We start from the raw sequence: 25,948 nt of genomic DNA on the forward strand, positions 1-25,948 counted from the left end.
TTTTAAGCTACGTTTTCTCATTATCAAGAAGGATACAAAGCTGCTTTCAACATTAGATGACTGCATTCCCACAGGTAATAAATCCAAATGTAAATCTGCTTCTTTAATACTCACTTTCATTTTAAGTGTCGTGGTCAGACTGCTGCAAAACTCTTTAGTAAATTAATCTTCTTTTCATTTTTAATTCAGTTTCTGTACAAGTCGTTTCTAAGGAGAAAGGAGAAAAAAAATGTCTATCCCTTTCAGAGAATATTCTGAACACATACATTCATATATTTTTGTTCAATTCTCTCTGTATGACAGTGAAATATGGTTTGGTTTCTTCAGTTAATATTGGGTCAGCGTCAGCTTCCTATTAAACCCCAGGCAGCTCTACTTGCATGGTGTTAGCTGTTCGTGGACAGAAGCAGAGGAATTCTGCAGTACGGATGGATTTAGCCAAGAATACTGACTGAGAAATGGAGAAAAATGTAACACCAAAACTCCCACTCTGCTTCACACAGTCAGAAAGAATGGATTTTTGTTCATTTTAACGCTCATTAGCAATAAAAATAACAACCGTCCAAAACACACAAAAACAACACAATACAGAGCTGCAGCTGGGATATTAATAATAATAATAAAGTCCAAGAAGACGCTTAAATGCAAGATTATATTGAAAAGATCTGAAAACTTTTTTTTTTTCATTGTTTAAACTTGTGGTTAAGAAAGTGTTCAGACACTGACAAAAGAATATAAGTAATTTATTACATGTGCAGAAGGTGACGCTGAAACAAATGTGACGTTTCATTCAAAGGACTTGCTTTCTGCTATGAAGCAGTGGGGCAAAAAAAACAACAACTACTGTAATATTCATATACTATTCCTCGAGGGACTTGGTGCGCGACCTTGAGCGAATGATGCATTCATGGACTTTTATCCAGGATATCTGTATCATTGTAATAACCTTAAACAGAACCTGCAGTCTAGATGGTGATCCCATTAACTACTGTGAACTATTTACATCACAAACTGGGCCAGTCTGTTTTGTAGTTGCAGGTGGACAGACAGTTTGGAAAAACAGAAGTCGAAAACGAATTTGGTAACATTTATGCTGATGATTCACCTATCCCTGAACTGAAGGCTCGAGTTCCTCTTCTGGTTATTTCAGCTGCCTTGTCCTCAAACATTTAAAAAAAAAAAGGCTAAAAGGATCCCGGTTACGATGGAAAACTGTCTCCATGCTGGTGCAGATATGAGGAGTAGAAACTAAACGCTTTCTTTTTTATTTTAGGCCAGTTCCACTTTGAGTTTTTATTTATAAATCTCTGACACACAGTTACGCGCACGAAGCAATCGGAAGCTTGAACCTTCATGCCATCTTTAATTGTTGGCTCAACCTCAGCTCCAGAGTTTCACCCGTTGCACGACCTGAAGCGCCTTCTTCCGTCTCGGGCAAGTGACATTCGGCCCGTCTTGAAACGAGGATGCCGCTCATCAAAACTCCTCCTTGCTACAATGCCACAGACTTTCTGAAGTAATTCAGGGGGGATGGTTGCTGATTTCCAAACAACATTTTGTTTGCTCTTTTCTGCTCATCACCATTGTGAACTCACCAATGTACCCAAACCAGTACTCAAAAAAACACTTGTAGAACACGGGTGCTGATTTCGATCAAGCCACGTAACTTGCAATATTTTGTCACAAAGGCTGTGGCTTCCTGTGGCATCCTGCTGCTCCGTGCGTGCCACGGCGACGTTCTCTGTTTGTGGCCAACCGGAGCAGTTTCTGAACTTCTAGATTTCTCTTTGTACTTCAATCAAAGCTTTGTTGACCGTTGAGAGATTGTTTGCTAATGCTGCCGCCGTATTCAATCAAATCTAAACAGACCACAGCCACGCAGTCCTGGTAAGGCAGTTTAGTTGAGTTTGAGGTTTAAACTCTTACCAAGTAATAATGTTTTTTGTTTTTTTAACGCAGCTACAGTCACATGATTAATTGTATGTGAATTCCGTTAACATGTTAGCATCTCTCACCTCAGTGATTTGGTTTTAAATCCAACAACTTCACAGTTTCTGTTCCCTCTTGCCTATAAAAAAAAAAAACCACGACTGCAACATACTGACACGTTAACTATAATGTTTCAACTCATTTGTCGGATACATTAATATTATGAGGCAAATGTTTGTTAACAAGTTCAGTACTTAAAAGTTGTCGTGTACAGCTCATTTCTGCTGTCCCCACGTGGCCAAAAAAACCTGTTATTACAGGTTTACCGAGGCTTGTTTCTTACTATGAATATTTAATATTGGACAGAAAAGTTTACTACCTTAAATTTAGGGTTCTTTTTAGGGAATTTACAACTTTAATAATAATAAAGTTCTGTTTTGCCCCTGTAGATGCAGCTGAGTCTCCATAATGGCCCGCAGTTCCTGGCGCACTCCTGGTTAAAACCGCCTCCATAATACGCATCATGTTTATCTCCATCACCTCCGTCCTGCTCGGTCTGGGAGTGAAATGTCTGCTCAACTGGACTCTGGTGTTTTTGCAGAGGAGTCACATTTGCAGAAGCTTCCTGGGACTTTTCGGTGTTTCCCTGACTGTTGTTGACACGGCAGTAACCCTCACTGTCACCACCCTCTGCAGCTGCAGCAACGGATTCGTCGTCCTGCTCGGCTTGAAGCTGACCAGATACCACGTATGCTTGCTGGTTCAAATCCTCGGAGAAGTCTACAGAGTGCTGCAGTGGCCTGTTATAGTCGCGGCTGGCTTGGATCATTTCTGCATCATAACTCGGAGGCTGCAAGGCGTAACCTTCAGGGCGAAATGGATCGTCTACTCGTGTGTGGCTGGCTTCCTGTGGAACCTCGCAGCTCTCTACGTCTTCCTGCTGTCTGACGTGGTTCCCGTGTTGGAGGATGTTTCCCACCACCAGATGCACAGGTGCTGGGTCCTCCACACCGCTCGGATCCTGTCCATTGCCATGCTGCTCCTCCTGATTCTGGGCTGTGCTGCACTTCATGCCGGGCGTCCTCTTGTGCTTCGCTGCAACGTCCCGCAGTTATCTTTGAATGAGCCTCCTCTCAAAAACCGGATCACGAGCCAAAGTCAAACTCGCCCCAGGAGAAGTTTCGTTCACCAAACCCTACGTATCTTTCTCAACACTTGGACCCCTTTTCTGGTGTTTCTGGCTGTGTTCCTCCTGCTGCCCGTGGGAATACCCTCGTACCTGGACCTGAACGTCGCCTGGCTCTGCTTCCTCAACAGCCTTCTGATAGCAGTCGTTTTATGTGCCGCCTCGCAGCTATCGCAGGGCTTGGCAGCACTTCCTCCCGACATCTTCTGTGAGTGGAAATTTAATTTTTAGCCCAGTGTCAGAGGACAAAACATGAAGCAGGCGTTTGAAGGAGGGAAATTGACTGTGGAGACCTTAATGTCTTGTTCCAAAAATAATTTAGATTTCTCTTAAGGGAACTAGAGAGAAATGTGACACTAGAGAGGCAAAGTGTCAGTTGGTCCATCCCTTTGATCCAGACCAAAATATCTGAACCTCTAATGAATAGACTGGCATGGAGTGTCTTCAGACGGCCGTGATCCCCAGAGGACGAACCCTGATGCCTTTGGTGACACGAGACCAGTTTTGCGTTTGACAAGAGTACAAAGTACAATGAGTACAATCTTAACACAGCAATACCTGTCAGGAATCAAGTGCATTATAAACAACTTTAACAAGGTAAAATTGTCTTAATTTAAAAAATAATTTGCAACTCTGACTTTAATACAAATAATTTTAGACATAGATGAGCGGTTTGAATATTACTTAATCTTTTTCTATATTTATTTAATCTTAATTGGTCCAAATCCAGATTACAGGTTCTTTAAAACACGGTTAATGACTTGTCAAATAAAATGCTAATTTTTCCTCCGGGTCCAAGACCACCAAGTTTAATACACGCATACTTAAACTGAGGTTTCACAAACACTGCGCTTTAAAGAATCTTTAGCCTCACTAGGATAATGCAGTCCAGGTTTTAATACAGTGGTTTTAGATCTGGAAGAGGTCCAAATGGTCTGGATGTAGGAGAAAGCAGTGAAATCTCCCTTTATTTTTTTTTTCCTTTTTTTGTTTGTTGAGTTTTTACAAATAAAATAAAGGTTTCACAAATTGGAAACCATCTTTTACCGAATCTTTAACCTCTGTGTGATAATCACTCAGCCCTGTAAATCAAGTTTCACTGAACCTGAAGTGTCATCAGAAGCTGTAAATCGGAAGCTCCTCGGTTGTTTGTGCTAATCAGAGACTGTTTGGATGCTAAAATGCTGCACTGATGGTTTCTCCAGTTTGTGCTGACATTGAGGCCTCCGAGATATCGTTGGATTTAATTGACCGGTGATGTAACACTGCTTCCAGATTCGTCATAACCACGGGGCAGCCATCTTTGTTTCAGGCTCGAAACTTCATTAAGGGGTTAAAGTCCTTTTAATCAGTCAGCTGAAGGAATATTTTTCATCGACATGATTAGAAGACCCTTTGAAGGTAATGGAATTAATTTCAGAACTTCATTAAGTGGGCTTAAACGACCGTTTTTTTTTTTTTTTCAGGTTAATTTATCTTTTGGAGAAACTGTGGGTTAAGCTCTCTGCCCTGAATGCTAAAACATAAGATGCACAAGGAAAACATATCTGCTAAACATTTGCATATGAAAGCATATTAGCATGCTGGTGTCAGCATTCAGCCCAAGGGGACGACTTTACAAAAGCAGCTAGCACTGCTGCAGAGCCCCCCCGCTGCTGCCCCTCGGCCCATATGAGCATATCATCGGTCACAGTGGGGGTTTTTTGGTTGTTGTTTTTTTCCAAGTGAATTAACCAGCAATGTTTGGAAAACCAGAAAGTTGTTTCAGTAAAAATAAATTGAAATAAAAATCTCAACAAAATAATTGATTTTGATCTTGTTTCTGAAGTTTTAACTCTGAACTGAATTAAAACAAAGATGGCGGACACGCAGCTTTGAGGAGTTTGTGTTTTTCATGCAGTGGAGGGAATCATTTTCAACCCCAGGCTGCAAACTTGCAAGCAACGTCCTTGTTAACTTCTACCGAATAAGACTTTTTGGGGGGTTGATACAGAATTCCCTCCAAAAAAAACCTCAGCATCTGCGTCATCCGCCTCAACTGGTTCCACATATCCGGGGCTTCAGACTCAGATCACCTGTCAGCTGTATCCACTCTGAACTCAACTTAATCTCATACTTGTCACACTCTCAGGCTTGTGAAACAGCGCGGCTTTAGATTTCACCGCGCAGGTGTAAACTCCAGAGAAAACAGACTTCCCAGCGCTTGTAAAGCCGTCCGTGCTGCAGGTAAACCTCTCTGCCAGGATTAGAAGGAACCATGTTGGCGTCGGCTGGATTTAGTTTGAGTGTTTACGCCGACACGTTGCAGTGAGATGCAGCCCGCTGAATGTCAAATGTGAAATAGAGACGTTTCTTCGCTCTGTCTTTGCAGCCTTATAAAGATTTTTCCAGTAAATGTTAAACATGCCTATGCATTAAACGTAAAAAAAACATTACGATAAAAAAAAATTGTTTTAAAAATGCTGGGAAAATGTAACCTAACTTTGTGTGTAACTAACAATTATCTATTTTTTTTGGATCAAATAATTTGTGTATGACATGCCAGAAAATATCAGACTCTTAATATTCAGTTTACTGTCATGCAAGATAATCAAAGACAGGAAATCAATTTAAGAGGCTGACCAAGCAAATTATTTTATGTTTCCTTTCAAAAAAAAATTGAACCACTAAATTGTTGCCTGTTCATTTCATTATTGGCTAAACCTTCAGTCCCACTTGTGATGTTCCAGTGAGCTCATTTGGGGGATTTTTTTTTAACCCTTTATGCGCGATCTCGTCGCGGTTTGCTTGTTGTCGTTTTATATTACGTGCAGCATGCGTGAAGTCGGCATGACAACCAGACAAAACACGAAAAAGACAACGCTGGTTTTGACACTACAGAACTTTACTTGAATTTCATCCAAGTTCATTGTCTATACAGGGTATATTTACAAGATCTGAAATCAGGGAAGGGCAAAAAAAACAACAAAAAAAACAGAAAAAAACAAACAGTAGATACAACTGAGGTATTAGCTAAAAGCATTTACAGTTATGTAATTTACTAGTAAATATCAATGATGATAAACAGTTAGAGATGCAGTGTCTTCTGCTTAAAAAACATCTTTTTATATCACAACATGAGGTAGGAGAACAGTGTCTCGATTCATGCAAGAACAAAAGTCTCATCACACTGTAGTATTGGCAACGTAGTATGCAATGGTCATACACTGACGCTGTGTTTCATATTTCAGAACAGCATCAAGGGGAAAAAGGTTCTTTTTAGCAAAGCCGTAGATTTTTTTTTTCTCCCCGTCTATAACAGGGTGTGTAGAATTAAAACATACTTTTAGTAACCAGTGGTCAGTGTGATCAGTCACCGTTGCAACTCTACTTTGAAGAATAATTATCGGCTGAAAATTACACACCCAACTACAAAGCAAGCCACCTGCAACACTTCAAATGTCACCTCGGACTTGTTCGCAGGTTTTTCTTCTCATAGCTAGGTGGGAAATTTTTTTTTTTTAATGGAAATCCTGCTTTCAAATGTGTCCAGGTGTTAAAGCTCCTTTCGCCTTGTTTTAGTAAGTTGGGCAAAATTCACACCTGTAAAAATTCTGTACAAATCATATCTAAGTTCTCATAACACTGCAAAAAACGCAAAAAGGCCCAGCACGCTGTGTTACAAGGGATTTTTCTCTTCTATTACTTAGTCCTTTTTTCATTACCGTGTACAATTAAAGAAGCTGAACAGCGCCCCCTTGTGTATAAAATGCAAACTACTCCGAAAGAAAAAAGTACAGACTTCACAGATTTCCATCAGTTATCTGCTCATGTGTTGAATTAAAAGGATAATTTAGGCTTCTGTTCTGCTGAAGAGGTAATCAAGTGAATACAAACTAATACTGATTATATTCCGAGTGATCACTGACAAGGATAATATATGATCTTAAATCAGAAAACATAACCGCACATCCAGAGCTACATGAGCAAGTTTTTCTCTTTCCCTTTTCAAAGCAGCTGTGCTTCAGTCAGACATGGGAGGCCAACACACACACGCACACACACACACACACACACACGCACGCACGCACACACACTTTCCAAATCAAATTAGGCTACACTTTATATTCTTCATAATCTGACTTTACATTTAGCCAACCTCTGAACCATTAATGATTTAAAACTTGCACATGTTCAATATTCATGCATATGAACCATCTCAAAAGTCTGTGCGTTACGTGGAAGGATTTTTTTTTTTCGTTTTTTCGTTTTTGTTTTTTTTGTTTTTTTTTACAATAAACAGATTGATAGAGTGGCCCGGTGACACAAAATGTAAGGGGGCAGCAAAAACATGCAAGAAAAATCACTTTTTGTTTCGTTTTTTTTACCAAAATGCATTTTTCTTCAACAAATTTTCAATTTAGCTCATGATAGGGAGGTTTGATAAAGAGGCGAGAAAAAAAAAAAGAAAAGGAAAAAAAAAAGCTCACATTACACGTTAAACAGTCCGTCAAGATGAAATCCACAAAAACAATTGCATCAGTTCAGAAAAGGGGGGGGAGGTGTGTAACAAAGTATTTTCCTATTTAGCCGTTGTCCTGCATCATGTCTCAGTAAACCATGCGTTTCACTCCCCCACATCCACTCAACTAAAGTCAAGTTCTGATATCTGCAAAGATTATTATTTTTTTTATATAAAAGAAAGCAAAAACATTTAGGCCGACTGAAGCCTTAGTTCTGGTCCAAATTATATAACCTTTTGAAGATTATTTATATAATAACAGTTAATATATTAATGACTACTGTATTTACAAGGTGAATATAAATCTTTAGTTCTTACGTTAAATATTTTCTTTTATAATTTCAATAAAGGTTTAAATGGAACAACAGTAGAGTGTACATTTGCGGCGTGGGTTTGATTTTTCTGGCTTGCACCTGTACCTGCTTTTATGACTATCAACAAACCACAACTGTACTCTGCCCATTCTTTAAGGTCTGTTATTGTAAAGGGAAGCTGTGTAAGAAAATCTGCATCGAACAGGATGGAGCACAGTGGAATGTCTATCAATTTGCATTAATAGCAGATGCATAAAAAAAAAAGAAAAGAAAAAAGCTCAGTTTAGCCAAGGCCGATCCCCTTACACAATTATTTACACACACACACACACACACACACACACACACACACACACACACACACACACACACACACACACACACACACACACACACACACACACACACACACACACACACACACACACACACACACACACACACACTCTCGCTTACTGGGGTTCTTCTTGGTGGCAATAAAAAGCGCTTTTGTCTGGCAACTGACACAATAAAAGTCCTCTCTTCCTCTGGCTGGACGCCTGCTCGCTCTCCTGGGCATCTACAAAACGCTGCACACCCCCAGCTGATCTGGAGATGGATGGACGGGCATGTGTGAGTGAGTGACTGTGGGAGAGGAAGCTGGAGGGAGGGAGGCTGCGGAGAGCTGGGGGGGGGGGGGGGGGATCCTGTACAGTCTCACCCGAGGGTGGTGGGCAGAGGGGCCCCAGACAACAACAGCTGCCCCCATTCTGATGGCACAGAACAAAGAGCCCCCCCCCCCCCCCCCCCCCCCCCGGCGTCCGGGCCACCCAGCCTGCTGAGGTGCGGGTCCTCTGAGCGCCACCCCCCCTCCCAGTCCTCCCTCTCTCGCTTCCTCTCGCTGCCCGCCTCGCCTGCCCGGGTGCTGTTTGTTCAGCCAGGCAGAATAAGGGGAAGCAGCACCCAAACCACCCTGGACTAACTGCTTTCAACTGCGACCCACATTCTCAGATGACGCTCTGACAAACAGGGCAGAGATAAAAAAAAAAAAAAATAGAAAAAAAACCATCTGCTGACAATGAAGTCAAAAAAATATGAAAAAAAAAAAAAAAAAAAAGGGAGAGGCCCAGAAAACGGACAGACTGTAGCTTTGATCATCTGCTGGGAACAGTGGGGCCGTTGTTCAGCCTGAATGCCTGCTCCCGCACGGACACACTGGAGTGTGTGCAGGCATGTGGGGATGTTGTAAGTATTATGGTAACATGGTACAGCAGCCCCACAAGCGAGAGACTCTGCCTTTCTTCTTTCTTAGAAAAGCTACACCGGCCCCTGTGCCCAGACACATTCCTTTCCCAGGGGACTCTGGGGGGGGGAGGAGAGTGTGTTAAGTGCATGACACTGCTTGGGATCTTCTTCGAGCCAGATCCTGAAAACAGCACAGTGTTAAAGAGCTTCCCAGCAGACAGCAATGGTGCTGGTGTACAGGGATGGAAGGTGTGAGGTCTCCAGTGTGTGTGTGTGTGTGTGTGAGAGTGTGAGTGAGTGTGTGTGTGTGTGTGTGTGTGTGGGGGGGGGGTGTCAGGTTAGAGGAGACACTGGGCAGCCGGTGGGTCAACAGACAGACCGTTTAGTCTACAGCAGGAGAGTCCAGGTGTTGCCCAGCAGAGAGAGGAAGGAACCGGTCTGTGTTCAGGAGCAGCTGGATTCCAGTCCAGACAATTTCCTAGCTAAGCTACCTTGTAGGAGGTCACACTCGAAACACTCACTTCAAGTTCAGCGTCACTATTGGCATATTTTCATGAGGTTTTTTACGACATCTGCAAAATGTCTTCTTTTTTTTTTTTGTACAGTAAATGTCTTTCTCCTCCATAAAGACGATGGTTTAACATGTTATACTTTTTCTTTCTGTGTTTTATAAGGAGCACAAAAAAAAACAACAACAAAAAAAACCTGTATTGAAATGTCCATGCAGTTTCCTGCAGTCGCTGGTACTTGAGTGTTTGGGCTTTACATACAGAAAGACAGAGGAGGCGCGCAACCGGGCGGCGTTTATGTGTCCGTGGGCTCCGTAGTAGCATGACGTGACGTCGTGAGGAGCGGGAGAGTCTGCGTCCGAAATTCATTCGCTCCGAGAAACCAGAGAGCTGGAAAGGGAGGCGCGAGGAGGGCGACAGTTAAGGGTGGAGGGAAATAGTGATGGTTCGAGAAGGTCTCGACTTGACCAATCTCCTGTCTGTGAAGCAGCTGTTTGTTCAGTAAAAACTATAAATTAAATCAAACGTACATGCCCAAAAAAAACTTAAATACTGTTTAAAGAGAGGTGTAGGAAGCAAAAAAAAAAAATTAATAATAATAATAATAAAAAAAGAAAAAAAAACACAACATAAAACTTTTAAAGTGATGTTAAATTACAAAAATAAAAGTCAGTCCGACACGGAAATAAAAGGGGAGGAGGGTGAAATGCACAACTTAAAAACAGCCTGCGGAGATGTGAAGCTCTTTTCTGCTTCAGGCTGATTTGTTTGTGTCTGTAGAGTTGGCGGGTGATGGGGAGAGGAATGAGGGAGGAAGGGAGGGCGGGCGGGCGGGGAGAGAGAGGCGCCTGGAGGGGTGGCAGTTACTTTTGGCCAGCCGCTGGGGCCTCTGAGATGGAGAAAGAGCAGGGCGGGGAGTGGGCGTTCGGGGTTCCGGTGGAGGGGGTCGGAGGAGGAGAGGGGCTGCCTCCCATCGTGCCAGACTGGGCCATCTGCTGCTTGAGCTGGGCGATAGTGCGCTCCAGCTTCTCTCTCGCCTCCCGCTCTCTGCGCAGCTCCTCCTGCAGCTCCTGCCGGTCGGCCTCCGCCCGCTCCAGCCTGTGACGGAGCTCCGACAACTGTGTGAGGGGGGGGGGGGGGGGGGGGGACATGAGGCACATCAGAGGACATGTAGTCTGACACCACGTTCTCACATTTTACAGTAACCTGTCACCAATTAAGTGTCACAGTACAAAACTCAGTGAGGAGACTTTTCTCCATCTTCACTGCAACCAACTCTTAATTGTCAATTCATGGTGCAGGTTCATTTTGTTCAGAAATGAGTCAGGAAAAATGTTTATTAAAGACCAAGATGAGATCACCCATCTTTTGTTTTGGCTCCAAATTAAAAAGGACACCACAAACTAGGAAAACCCTTTCATTTAAGAAGGTGAAAACAATAAAAGCCTAAACGTAACCCTTCTCTTCCGGTAAAAAAAAAAAAAAAAAAAAAAAAAAAAAGGTACTAGCGTGGTGAAACATGTACATAAAACAGACCTACGCACATTTAGACAAACAGTCTGCTGTACAACTGCACAACAATGTGTTACAATGCATGTTGTGACTGTCGAAATGCAGGCAGAAAATAATTGGAGAGACTCTCAGCCCTGTTTGTTGCTCTTTCAGTCAACAGTGGTCAAATTTTGATGCTGATGGACGCTGCCGTGACCTTGTTTACTAGAGTCAGCTGTTAAAGTGTCAGCCTTGTAAACAATTTAATATCTCGGTCACCGATCGACATGAATGTTTTTAGGCGAGGCTATGAAATCACTTTAATTATCTTGTTCTTTAATTAATTTTCACAGCAGTCAAGACAAAAGAAACACGTATAAAGACACCTGTGATTTATTCTAAGACAAGCAAGGTGCCATACCTCTTTAATTCGAAAACATGTTTAGCTGTGAAATTTCTTCACAGGCTGTGTAAAGACAGGCCAGCGTTAGTCTCATAACCACACAAACATATGCACGCCCACTTTCCTCACTGGCAGAGAGCCTGAGTTTGATGCCAATGGGAGCAGGGCGGGAGGAGCCGGAGCTTCAACAACAGACAGGAGGGGGATACTGCAGCTCTGAGCTCGGGCCAACAGAACAGAGCCTATCTCATGATTAAATCTCATGGAAATCCAAACAAAGGTCCCGAGTGTGTGAGTGTGAGTGTGAGTGTGTGTTTTCTTCAACAGCACAGCGACTCACAGGACATATATACACACACACACACAAAATAATTTCTATCTGATGGGCATAATTAAAAGCGAGAGCTCAAAGAATTTTTTTATTTAATCTACATGCACTCGTCCAAAAACAAGGATTTCACCGACTAATTCAGGAACCCGGTGATCAAAGATTCAAAAGCCGATTTGCGCACGTTCATGGTAATAAAGTAAAAACGAAATACATCGTTTGAATATATATGTCAGTATAAATATGTGAAGCGCCGTGCTGATGTTTTCATGTTTGAGTCTGAACCCCGCTGGAGCGTTGCACGTTTGATGGTGACCGAGATTAAAATGGGCAAAATATTAAGCAACGCAAGCCAGTCGGCGTACTTTATACGTCACCGCGGTTCGCCGTGACAGTTTCCGGTGCTAAAACCATGTGCTCCCCACCCCCTCTGGGCCCGTACCTGCGCAGTGTAGTGGGCCTCTTGCTGGCGCTGTGCCCCCGGCTCGCAGGCGCAGGCCTGCTGTCGGAGCTGCTCCAGACGGGTCTCCAGCTCCAGCTGTTCCTGGCGGGCATGGCTGAGCTGCCGTGCCTGCTCGCTGTGCACCGCCTCCAGCTCGCTGCGCAGCTCCCGTTGCTCGGCGCTCAGCTCCCGTAGCCTCGCCGCTTCGCCCCCGCGCACCGCCTCCAGCTCCTGGAGACACAGAGACCAAGTCAAGGAAAATAACGATACGAGAGTGATACTTCAGTGACCCCTTGAGAGGAAAAGGCTTTGCATTGGTCTGATGTTGGACACCACGAGGGGCTCGAATGCAGGCGCGTAATGCTTATTCCGCCCCGCTGCCCTAATTCTGACAGAATCAAAAAAGCTGGATGTGCAACCTTTGACCTTTAACATTACATATTCAGTGAGATGACGGATGCACTAAAAGGCAAAAAAAAAAAAAAAAAAAAAAGTGGAAACAGCTTCATGTAAAACTTAAAAGTTATTATTTTCAAAAATAGCACATTTGCTGTCAGGCATTTTGTAACCAATATTTTCTGACGGTGGACGTCTCATTTCAGATTACAAATGAAATTCTCGCCTCGTTAGTGGGGATTAAATAAAGGGACATAATTCAGCAATAGATGTGAACGTCACTGTAATGTAGGTCAACTCTATTTCCATACGTCCAAACTGAAATGAAACTTAAGAGCTTTAATAACTTTTTTTTTTTTACAAAAATGTACAAGAACTGTTCTGCTGACTTTTATTAAAAATGGCAGAACCATCTGATGCCACCGTGTTTCATGTGACAGGAGGGAGAGACGGAGGGGTCGGTGGAAGGTGAACATCACCGCCACATCTACGTCAAGGACACTTTTAATAGGCGGGAACAATTACGGTCTAGTTTATCTCGGGCTCATTTATCTTGGGTCTTTGTTCTTTCCAGCCGCCAACTCACCATCTCCAGCTGCAGCTGCTTGTGCAGGGTGGAGTTGAGCTTCTCCTGCTGCCTGCTGTACATCTGCATGATCTCCACAACAATCCTGTCCTTGTCGTCCTCCAGCCCCCCCACCGCCGCCGCCGCAGCGCTGCTCGTGGCACAGCTCATGTCCTGAGCTGCTACTTCCGTTACCGATGGAAACAACGACGCGGGAGGAGGAGGAGGAGGAGAGGTGTGGGCGGGGGCGTGGGTTGCTTTCTTGCAGCCCGGGCTCCTCGTCTCCATGGAAACTGCCTGGGTTTGGCATTCCCGCTCGGTGGCCGAGGCAGCAGCGGCGCTTTGGGATTTGGCCTCTTCGGCGCCAGCAGCGAGGGGAGGCGACGCGTGAAGATCTGAAGAGGGAGGGAGAGGAGGATGAAGGAAGAAGTTAAAAAAAAAAAGAAGAAGAAGAAGAAGAAGAAGAGGAGGTGGTGGTGGTGGTTGAAAGACGGGGAGTGCGAGTCGTGGTGGTGCACACTCCCGCCCACGCTTCGTAACACCCTCGCAGAACCTCATAAAAGCTCACACTTCTTCATCAACGTGGAGCGCACACACATGCACAAGTACGGCATGGCAACAGCCGAGGAACCAAACACTCGCCCACAAATTCTCTGTGTGTGTTTGCCCTCAGACACACAGAGAGGAAAAAAGGGCTTTGTGTGGGAGCTGCTCTGCGTGGGCTTCTCCTCTGTTCAAACTCTGGCATGCTCCCTCGCTGTGGCCTTTAAGGTGCGCATCATGGGAAACGATGGGCAGCGTGGGAAACCTGTGGCGATATCATGATTCGGTTTGACTCCGGTTCTTGGTGTTAACGATTTGACTCTCGACTTAAAACCATTCTCGAGTCAATAAAAAGAAAGAGGGACGCTACATTTTGGCTCAGTTCTCCGAGTCCGCTCACTGGTTTTAATAAAGGCAATTGTCTAACAGAAAAAGCAGAGATGTGTCAGAATGTGTAGATTTTTTTTTTTTAAAGTTACTTTCTAAAGTGATTTAAGTTAACTGCATTACATTTGAAGCATCTTTCAGCCTTCTTTCTGTTTGAAAATGATTCAATCGAGTGTCACGGTCAGGCCAACATCACTGGCTTAATGTTCTATAATAACACAGGTCGGTGTGTGTTATGGATTAAAAGGGTGGAAATATCTGCCTTCACCTGTGAAAGCCTTAATTATCCAACACGCTGTGCGGTCACGGAGCTTTTGAAACGGATCAAGTCAAGACTACGGACACAACAAGAGTTGGTTGAAGTCGTATGACAGAAGGAGCATGAGAACAATAGGTTGTTTCCCAGCCTAATGTATTCATACAGTATGTGTGGCAGGAAACAGCATGCTCTGAACCCAGCGTCTGACACTGGAGAGGACACTCATTTATTGACTCAAGCTGGCTTGTGCTTATGCATGCGCGCACGCACACACACACACACACACACACACACACACACATACATGGTCTGAACAGTGCACACAGGATAGCAGAGGCGCACAAATAACAAGAGTGAGTCATTTGATGGAGGATCGAAAGGAAATAAGCAGGAGAGAGAGAGAGAGAGAGAGAGAGAGAGAGAGAGAGAGAGAGAGAGAGAGAGAGAGAGAGGGCCACAACATAAATAGTGAAAAGGCTGCAGAGACGACTGCGAGAGGAGAGTGTGCAGTGAGGGGAGGAAAAAAAAGAAAAAAGAAGAGGAGGTTGAGAGCAGACTGAGAAGGAGGCAGAGATGAAGGGAGATGGAGAAGCAAGAGACAAGGACGGATGGAGGAGGTGCGGGAGCAGACAGAGAAACGACTCAGAGAGGATGTGGAGATAGCTGCCAGGAAGAGAAAGAGAAAGGGAGGATGGAGGGAAGAGAGACAGATTGGTTGGAGAAGGAAAAAGGGGGGAAGCAGAACGCCTGAAAGAGAGAGAGAGTGAGAGAGAGAGAGACAGACAGCCTGGTAGTCAGAAGTGGTGTAATAATGGCAGATGCAAGCCTTTCCTGTGAATCATCATCTCTCTACATCCTGAATAAACACACATCCTACGAATGCAGGCGTCACATACACACACACACACACACACACACACACACACACACACACACACACACACACACACACACACACACACACACACACACACACACACACACACACACATGCACACGCACACACACACACACACTTTCCAAATCAGACGTGCACACGAAAAACACACACATGGTGGAGAGAGGAGGTCACTGCCATTTCCACCCCTCTTGTTCATCAATAGTGAGGTGCCCCGAGAGTCTTTATGTGAAGGTCAATGCATGATTATGTGCATCACTGCCGGCTGCAATGTTAAGTGTGTGTGTGTGTGTGTGTGTGTGTGTGTGTGTGTGTGTGTGTGTGTGTGTGTGTGTGTGTGTGTGTGTGTGTGTGTGTGCGTTGAAGGTTGGATGTTTACAGTAAGCACGTGTCAGCTCTTTTGAGTGCAGTTACGCTCCTGCTCATGCTGCGTGTCTGGAGATGGCTTCGGCTCGCTGTATGTGTGTCATGTATTTATAGCGGGCAATGTGTCAGCCTGGTTTCCGTGTCTAATGTACATACACCAGTATTTATTAAATTATGACTCATAGCTGATAGTCAAACATCATCAGTGCTGTGTGCCTTTGAGTGTTTGTGGAGATCATATCTACAAATTAAGATGAGGAGAGTAGATTCTGGATTTTTTTTTTTTTTTTTTTTTTTTAACCAGGAAAAGCTTGATGTAACACTTTAACTCCTCTTATCCATTTAGTGTGTGTAAGCAATGAATAATTATTTAACAAATGGTTTATAACACACTATACTGATGGTGGACACAGACGTAAGGACATTTGAAGTGTTTATTAATGTATAGTTTTAGTATTTAAATTCTCCTATATTTTTTTCAGATTATTACATCTGCAGTTTACTGTATTGTCAATAATACTGTATCGTTTTATAGTCAACTATTAAAAATCACATCTGTGTTTTAAATGTTTGTGCCCATTAATGCTAAATGGAGGAAAGGTACGGTGTTATTCAAGTTTCAAACTCGAACTGGATGAATATAATGACTGTAGCGAAGGAGGTTTTTGGTGCGGTTGGTCTGTTTGTCAGCAGGATTATGTAAAAACTACCGTCAGAATTTTCGTAAGATTTGGTGGAAGGGTGTAGCACAGGCCAAAGAAGAATACATTAAATGTTGAAGCGGATCCGGATGACAGGATCCAATTACTTTTCACTATTATCAACATAGCGAGTTGTCCGATTCTAGAGATTCTAGATGACATGCATCCTAAAATCCGGAGGACGGCAGCTCAAGTCACAAAACACTATTTAAAAAAAAAAAAAAAATCCGATGACTCAATATCACAATCCACATTCACGGTTCCCAATAGTCCTCTGGGATACACATGTAGTTACTTAAGACAGCAAGCTGTCGTTATAGAGAACTCGGGCACGGTGGTTTCATGGGGGAGAACCAGAACTGGTATAACAGCTAAGATGTGAGGCTTCAGGGAGGTACAATCATTCTAATATATCCAGACACATATTGCTTTGTGGTTGTGGTTGGCGATTTGCATATCATAGAAGAGAGGACTATAGGCGTTGGCGGAGGTCTGCGCTCTCCGAGTGCCCTACTAGTTTGATAATCAAATTGTTTAAAAGAACATATCTTGTTCTGTTTTTTTCAGACCATTATACAAAACTCGATTCAGCATTTTTTTCACTCTTTAAATTATTTGATGGTAACATCCAAACAATTGCTAATCACGTTTAGACGATTTCTGAACATGAAGTTTTACTTTACCTGCAGTCTCATGTTGGGTAAAGCAGCAAGATTCTGCAAGTCTCTGCACATACGTAGCTAATATGATCTACTGTACATATAAGGCCCATTATCAAAAGGATATATATTAAGCAATTTCCTGCCCTTTTCCCACTTTCTGCTCTGCCATTTTCAGTATTTTACTTGCATGCACATAATTACAGTGTCAGTGTTTGCATTTACTTTTCACGAGCAGGTCAAGTAAGAGAGGGATGATTTTATGTGTTATTCTATTTTAATATTATTACATCTGGGCAGCTCAATGACTTTCTCACTCACCATTTGAATCTCACACAAAGGGAGGACGATTTTCAGTTTATCTTCATGACATCACATCAGACTACATTTGACTTCTTGACCACATGACATTGATCATGTACAGATTTCAATACCTCCTGACCTGCTTATCATATATCAGACCTCTTAGGTCCTCCGGTTCAGGATGATTAAATGGTGACGGTGAATGTACGTGTAATCCCAATTCAGAGTCTCGGACTGTGTGTTAGACGTGGTGTATGTTTTTCATTTTGTATTCCTGGAGCATGTGTGCAAAGTCAATAGAAGCTTGCTATATGTCAGCTTCTTTGTGTGTGTATTACTGACCCATTGGTGGCTCGTCGTGGCCCAGCCCCCTGCGGCTGTAGTGGTGTTTGAGCAGTGCTCCGAGCACCTCGGTACTCATCTCCGCCTCCCTCTGCAGTGACACGTTGGGGGCCACCATCTTATCGTATGTGTACAGGTAGTAACTGAGAGAGAGAAACACAGAGAGGAAAAGACATTTAAACACACACGACAATAAACACTTTCTGTTTTTTAAACAATGTGCATACCCGTTGTTAAATAATATATATATTTTATTTATTTATTAGTTTAGTTTTCCTCAATCACACAAAGATGTGGTAGGATGCTAAGTACACAAAAAACGAATGAAGCATCCGATCTGTCCGCTTTTGTTATTCTAATCACACTGTAGCTGTTTCACTATTCACATACTCCTCTGCCTTTGCAGTAAAGATCGTAAAATGTCATATGGATATACATAAAGCAACATATATGCCCACAATAACTCGCATGGCCTTTTCAACAAACAAAAATGAAAGTTACTGAGCAATTGTCATTTGGCATCTCTTTTAGCCCAAAGTATTGGGACCATCTGAAGGCGGGAGCTGAAAACACAGTATGGAATATGGATACTTCTTATCGTGTTTTTACAGGATCTGCGCCTAAACAGACCTTCAGCTTATCACAAATGTCCAGGTAGTGTGTAACAATTGAGAGAGAGATACTGCCTGGAGATGCTCTGAAGCCACTAAGCCAACACTATCTGTCTATTCCTGGCTGCACGGCGGGAAAGGGAGGGAAGGAAAAGAGAGAAAAAAACAGAGAGAACAACAGAGGAGAGGAGAGGAGAGGAGAGGAGAGGAGAGGAGAGGAGAGGAGAGGAGAGGAGAGGAGAGGAGAGGAGAGGAGAGGAGAGGAGAGGAGAGGAGAGGAGAGGAGAGGAGAGGAGAGGAGAGGAGAGGAGAGCTTTGAAGTCCTCCCCCATCAGCAGGCCCCTCCAGACAGGGCTGAGACTGGAGAAGTGAACTAGGTTAAGCATGACAGCTCGGTGGGACTCTGCCTGAGAAACTACAGCACTACCAACCATGCTTCCTCTTCTGGTTAGAAATGAACCGCTGCCTGCTCGCCTGAATGGGAATCAGAAAGTCCTTCACATGAAACGGCTCAGAAGTGATTGAATAATGTAAGCCTGGCTTGTATTTGACACGTGTACCGCTAATGGATGTTTGTAGCAACCCAAATACAACTTTAAGTGCTGTGTATGTCGGGCGTGATGTCTGTCTGTAGCAGGCCATTTCATTATTTTTAACGCTGCCATGCAAAAGACACGCTCCAAACTGGTCTGCGCAGACTGGTTTTGAAAGTGTGGCAGTCATGTGACACTGGCAGGTGACCAGAGCTGTAATCCGCCCAATTTGTCTGGCCTGATGTCTGCGTGCCTCCAGACAGTCAGTAGGTCAAAGGCAGGCCAGTGTAGCTACGGACGCCATAAACCATCTAATTCCAGGCTTTAATCTGGGTCAGATTACTGCGTTTGCTATCAGAGAGCCATATCCAAACAAGGGCTGGCGTCCCCTGGGGAGAAACGGAGGAGAGGAAACCAGGGCTTAAGGCAAAAAAAAAAAAAAAAGGAAGGATAGAGTACAATGAAAAAGAAACTAAAGTCAAACTGAAAGTTAACATTACTCATTAATTAAAGCAGAAGAGCAGAAAAACACACCTACGGTATCTGGCACAAAGATTTAAGATGCAGGCTTCTACAGATAACACTCGGCCAGCTGGCTCCGTTTCAGGTATCGATAAATGCTTTAACAAGTAGAGCGTTTAATGTTCTCTTGGATAACCAACTAAAACTTGACCAACTTTATGAAGATTATAGCAACTATTTAGATATTAGGAAGAAATGCCAAATATTATGTGGTCTCAGCTCTCAGCTAAAACGGGAGGATTTGCTGCTTTTCTTTGTTTTATATGACAAAGAACTGAATATCTTTAGGTTGTGGGCAGGTGGTTGAATAAACAAACAAACTGAAAATTACATTTCGGAGACTAAACAACGAATTAAAAAAATAATCATCAGCTTTAGCAATGATAGAGATTGATCTGCAGAAAATGGTTGAGAGCTGAAACAGTGAGTCAATTAACTAATTAATTAAGCTTCCTATTTTGGTTTCTTAAAATGGCGCATAGTCTCAGGTTACAGCCTCTCAAATGAGGACTTGCTATTTGTCTCTACTTTATATCTTTATAAATTGAATGTCTTTGGGTTGTGGACTGTTTGTTGGACAAAATGAGACGTTTGGCGATTCCAACTTCACTTTTTTTTCACTTGTTTAACAATGAATCATAAATATCTCACACACATAATGCAAGTAATTTATAGTTGCAATCATTTAATGGTGCATCAGTGTTGTTGAATGAAGGTTACTAAGGTGTAGTACCTGGGGTGGACCAGGGTGGGGTGTCCTGGCTCCTCCTTGATGTCCGGGAAAACACGGTTAAACACCAGAGTAGGTGGAGATGTTTTCCCCTGTAGAAAACAACAAAACACACACACACACACACACACACATTAATACAACACACTACAGCGACACACCAGTCTTTTCAAGCTATTGTGTCATGGTTACAAAGGCGCAGAATAGCAGCTCTTCCATCCACATTTATTGATTGGTGCATCAACTTCACAGTTGAATAGATGAATTATTACAATGTCAATCAGATGCATGCCCACGCACACACATGCACTCGCATGACTACATGGAGAGAAGCAGCAGGAGGAGTAGGGAATCTGCTGTACTGCACATGGCGCTCTTGGAGCCATAATCTAATAAAACTAATATATGCATGCATACATGTGAATGAAGGATCATCCATCAGGCATCAGCTGAGACACTGTACAAGTGTGCATGTGTGCCCAGTGAAAAAGATAATCATGATAAAGAGCTGCCTCCCTGCATGTAAAGTTGGTGTGTGCGTGTGTGTGTGTGTGTGTGTGTGTGTGTGTGTGTGTGTGTGTGTGTGTGTGTGTGTGTGTGTGTGTGTGTGTGTGTGTGTGTGGCGACAGGGGGGAGGTGAATTACAGAACCATTCAGCAGCTGCAGGAGTTTATTTCCTGACAGGTCAGAGAGAAGCGTGCCGCCATGAATGGGTGAGCAGGGGGTGTGTCTGTCAGTGGGGGTGTGGGTGGTGACCCTGAGAGCTGACCTGTGTGTGTGTGTGTGTGTGTGTGTGTGTGTGTGTGTGTGTGTGTGTGTGTGTGTGTGTGTGTGTGTGTGTGTGTGTGTGTGTGTGTGTGTGTGTGTGTGTGTGTGTGTGTGTGTGTGTGTGTGTGTGTGTGTGTGTGTGTGTGTGTGTGTGTGCGTGCGCACGTGTACAGAGAGGGAAGTGACAATGGACCTTTCTCGCAGGGTCGGCATCGGCCAACTTGTCGCTGGTGGGGCAGAGATCTACCGAGGGTTTCCTCACCTGGCTCTCCTCCTCCTCCACCGCCTTCTGAAACACAGAGAGAGAGAGAGAGACGGTGGTTAAAGAACAAGCAGAAGAACCACAAGGTTAAACACAGCCGAGAAGGAAAGACATCGTGATATAATGCAGCGGAGAATCCATTTGTTAGAAGACTCTGAACAATTAAAATGACTGACTCTGTCAGGGAGCGTGGGAACAAGAGAACGAAAAGAGAAAAAAATTACAAGTGGCACGCGATTGCAGAGGGGAAGGATGGAGACAAATTGTATTTATATGGTAGGAAATGGAGATAAATGGCATCCAAGAGATAGAAAATGACATTAAAAGTGAGCAGTAGTAAGTGAGCTATGGCCTGAGCCAGCCAAGATACAGCTGTGGAAAAGGAGGGCAGTGGGGAAACAGACAAGCAAAAGGTAGAAACTGAATGAGCCCACTGAGGAAGGCCTATGAATAAAACAGAAGAAAAGCCAAGCTGATCGTCAACATGGCCCGTCGTTATGTGCTTCTGTGATTCATTGCTATACATGCAACAGCCTCTCGCTCGACGACGTGAAGATGTATGTTTGTGTGCTAGAATGTTTATGATTCATTTTGTCAGTGTCGTAGCCTCAGAGCCTCTGAGTGTGTTCAGTAAATAGTGCTGGTGTTGCCTGGAGTTGTGTGTTGTTGTTTTTTTCTAGCAAATCCAGGACACGCTCAGCGAGAGGCCACGAGCTCATGGAGTTGATGCTTATCTGTGGCAGACGGGCTGCCTGCGGTTCTCTCACACACACACACACACACACACACACACAGACACACACACACACACACACACACACACACACACACACACACACACACACACACACACACACACACACACACACACACACAGACACTTTCAACCGGACTGACAAGAAGCACAGGCACCGGAGGACCAAGAATTTCCAGCATCGCTATAGGAGCCGCTAGGTAGCCCACAGCAACAGACAAGAGCATGGATGGAGGAGGAGGGCGGTGTAGCGAGCGCGGATGGTGGGAGGAGATGGGGATGTGCAGAAGAAGAAGAGCAGAGAGGAAGGGAGGCAATTCAATGAAGAGAGAAGTGCAAAAGCAGTGAGCAGGAAAAAAGGGAGAGAGAGAGAGGTTGTAGAAAGCATCAATAATTGACTTACTAGCCTTTTAAAGCCATCTATAAACGTTTAGCCACATAATGCACACACACACACACACACACACACACACACACACACACACACACACACACACACACACACACACACACACACACACACACAAAGTGAATAATAATCGGGAAACCTTTCATCAGCTGGACTTAAGGATTTTCCTGTGCGCTGTATTGGCTAAGAGACGCTGTCATTACCAGAGCTAAACAGCCCCAGAACAATGCTGGCAAATTACTTTGACAACTAGCCGTTAGCTGCTTATCATTTATATTAGCTATCAGTCCAGCAGGCAACCTTGTTTAGCAGCTTTCGTCAGTATTATTTTCCAAGAGAATAATCATTCACTTGTTCTATCTCACTATAAATATTTAATTTCATAATTTTCAACTGTATGAGTGTAATTTTCAAATCTCAAAACCAAATGCTGTTTCACTGCCCTGGTTGCAAACCAGTGAAGACACAAACTGTTGAAGAATACAACATATTCAATGGCGCCGGCCTCTGTAATATGAGGATTTGCTGCTTCTTTCTCTTTTATATCATATACCGTAGTTGAATATCTTTTGCTTTTACTTTCACCTCAGACACTGGGAAGTGCTGATGAGCATTTTTCAACAAATGTGTGATATTTTAACAGACTAAACAACAATGAATGAAGGTATCTGCAAGTTGAGCGTTAAATGACTCAGAAATGGAAACAATCATTTGAAGCAGTCCTACTCCGACGCTCCTCCTGTCAACTGCCACGGAAATCCTCATTTCATTCATGTGTTTGCTTATAAGAAGAAAGAAACAACAACTGCTAGCTCTATTGATTTGTGTCAGAACTCACTTGTGCTGTATGCAGGAGAAAGTCCCTTATTTACAAGGGCACGGATGAATGAGTGCGTGCATGCAAATGCAAAAAGGCTGAGATCCATATGCGGGAGCCAGGTGCACCTGTTTGTGTATACAGAAGAGGGCTCGTCCTTTTACAAGTGCTTGTGGTTGGTGTTTTTCTTCCCTTTCTTTTTTCATTTTTTTTTTTTCCAGAAGGCAGCACTGCAGCACTGAGAGGAAGGAGGGAGGGAGGGGAAGGAAGGGGGGAAGGAGGGAGGGACAGAGTGAGGGGCTAGCAGCTAGAGAGAGAGAGAGAGAGAGAGAGAGAGAGAGGGATGATTGGACAGGGCAGCAATAGGAGGAAGGAGGGAGGAGAACCCACAGAAACAACAATAAAACCACTGCAGTGGTGTGGAGGTGAGCTGGGCCCTCGCTGGCAGGATTCCCTCTCATATAAAGGTTGTCAGTGTGTGTGTGTGAGACAGATGTAATGTACACACACACACACACACACACACACACTGCACAGGTGGGTGATACAAACAGGATGGGACAAAACAGGACATTAACAAGAGGTCATCCAGAGGTTTTTCATCTGTTTGACCCCTGTGACAGCAGATGATCTAGAACAGAGACAGTTCATTAAAATGCAGGTCTGTCTATCTGTCTGTGTGTGTGTGTGTGTGTGTGTGTGTGTGTGTGTGTGTGTGTGTGTGTGTGTGTGTGTGTGTGTGTGTGTGTGTGTGTGTGTGTGTGTGTGTGTGTGTGTGTGTGTGTGTGTGTGTGTGTGTGTGTGTGTGTGTGTGTGTACATCTATATTTGTGAGGACCAATCAGACCTTGGGGGCGAGGACATTTTGGCCTTCCCTCAGTTTGGGACTGCTGAGACTGAGATTTGTGGCTCAGTTTGGGGTTAGTCAGGTAGTTTAGATGTGATAGTTAAGGTTAAAGAAAGAGGCCAGGAAATGCAATATGTCAGTGAAAGACCTCACACAGGTAGAAATATAGAGAAATATAGCTCTCTGTTCCTTAATGATTGTGTGTGAGTGCAAATGTTTGCACATTTCAACACAACTGTTGTTGTCCTTGCTCTCTCTCTCTCTCTCTCTCTCTCTCTAGTCTGTTACACCTTTCTACGCCCCTCCCCCTTGCTTTATTAACACACACACTGCTACTAGGTCCTAATCTGCAATAATGAAGCACCTCTTTATCTGGGTTGCTTCTGCTGTGCACACACACACACACACACACACACACACACACACACACACACACACACACACACACACACACACACACACACACACACACACACAGAAACAGCCCCCCCCCCCCCCATGTCTCCAGCCCTTTGTCAAATTTGCCTTATGACAATGTGGATTAGCATTCCACACACTCACTCAGCTGAACTCTGCCCTGTTGTTCCTAATCACCAGCAGTCTGCCTGCTGCACACTAGTTCATCCCGCCATGAAATGCTCGGCTCTAGACACACACAGCCATGTGAACTTTTACAATGACCCACTTCCAGACCCTCAGTTTAGTCCCGCGATCATTAGCACATGTGACATTTCTGCAGCAGACACATTACTGGAGCAGAAAGTGGGGTGTTTTTTTTGTTTTGTTTTTTGGTGCTCTGTTGCCTGAGTGCTGTTAAATTCAACAATAACAAGTGCCACTCTATTACACAGACATCCATGACTGTACATTACCATACAGTCTGGGAAGCTCAGGCAGAGAGTGAATGCACTTCAATGGCAGCCTTGTATTTTTTTTTGGTGTAAGCCGGATCTGTGCTTCCTACAGCAAAGTACTGACATCTAATTTACACTGGGAATACTAGCCGGCTCTTTTCTCTTTTTAGCTTGAAATTTACAGCAAAGGCACATTCGAAATAAAGCGTGACATAGTCATGTGAGGAGGAATATAAATAAAAGCAATTTTAAGTTTGCACACTTTGCAATTGATTGAGTTCTTTGCCAATTTTAAGCTGGAAATAAAACTCTGCTCAGAGCGCTGCACTCCATAATTGGCTGTGCTGCCAAAGCGCCACCATATCATTCAGGAAGAGCTGATTTCTGATTGGGGTGAAAGCTTTCAACTTCACAGTAAGTTGACAGACACCCAGTTTCTTTGTAGCGGAAAACTGCAGAGTGTCTTTTAATTCTTGCCAGTCTCTGCTCATACTAACAGGCAAAGAGAGGAATCTAGTTTCTCCTCCATCATAAGTGTACTCTAGGTGTAATTTATATGTCCCTCTGCTTAAAGGCAAGACCCATCCCAGACCAACACGCTGCCACACAGAGTGCAAACAAGTTTGAGGTCAAGCTCTCCTCCTTCCCACTGTCTCCTCACTCACTCCAGTCACGTGGACACTCCAGATAACTGCCATTTCAGTGCATATAAACACACACACACACACACACACACACACACACACACACACACACACACACACACACACACACACACACACACACACACACACACACACACACACACACACACACACACACACACACACACAGAGTTACTCAATGCTATAAATACACATGCTGTCTCCATACATGGATAATAAAACACCACTCGTCCCCCAACCCCACGCATGTATACACTAAAGTGGTGCATGTCCTTTGGAGCAAGTTGGCACTTAGTTTAAAAAATTTAGGAGCAAAAAGGAAATCTTCAAACCTGACCTGAACCTGTCACACTCCTTTGTTACTCAGGCCAAAGACTTACATGATCGTGACAAAGCTGTAGTTAAAAACGACACAAATTTTCTTGTAAAAA

At 43.7% G+C, this 25,948-nt stretch overlaps 2 protein-coding genes across 2 annotated transcripts in view; one reads left to right on the forward strand and one right to left on the reverse strand.

Moving 5' to 3' along the window:
- Positions 1–28: 28 nt before the first annotated feature.
- Positions 29–3,776, forward strand: gpr160 (G protein-coupled receptor 160). The gene is made up of 2 exons (XM_069691959.1): positions 29–74; positions 2,379–3,776. The coding sequence occupies exon 2, from the start codon at positions 2,453–2,455 to the stop codon at positions 3,344–3,346; it is 894 nt and encodes a 297-aa protein (XP_069548060.1). The 5' UTR covers positions 29–74; positions 2,379–2,452; the 3' UTR covers positions 3,347–3,776.
- Positions 3,777–9,983: 6,207 nt separating this feature from the next.
- The window catches only part of skila (SKI-like proto-oncogene a), a 33,724-nt gene continuing 17,759 nt past the window's right edge, over positions 9,984–25,948 (reverse strand). Inside the window, exons 3-8 of the mRNA XM_069692365.1 lie at positions 21,104–21,199; positions 20,146–20,234; positions 17,747–17,889; positions 13,310–13,683; positions 12,328–12,558; positions 9,984–10,781 (exon numbers count right to left, since the gene is read on the reverse strand). Coding sequence (XP_069548466.1) covers positions 10,527–10,781; positions 12,328–12,558; positions 13,310–13,683; positions 17,747–17,889; positions 20,146–20,234; positions 21,104–21,199 — 1,188 coding nt within the window. The 3' untranslated portion in view covers positions 9,984–10,526. The remainder of the gene's footprint in view (positions 10,782–12,327; positions 12,559–13,309; positions 13,684–17,746; positions 17,890–20,145; positions 20,235–21,103; positions 21,200–25,948) is intronic.

The sequence above is a fragment of the Brachyistius frenatus genome, unplaced genomic scaffold (genome assembly GCF_029030835.1).
Source record: "Brachyistius frenatus isolate BFR_SWC_R1_liver_20210118 unplaced genomic scaffold, ASM2903083v1 Contig_12, whole genome shotgun sequence".
Lineage (NCBI taxonomy): Eukaryota > Metazoa > Chordata > Actinopteri > Embiotocidae > Brachyistius > Brachyistius frenatus.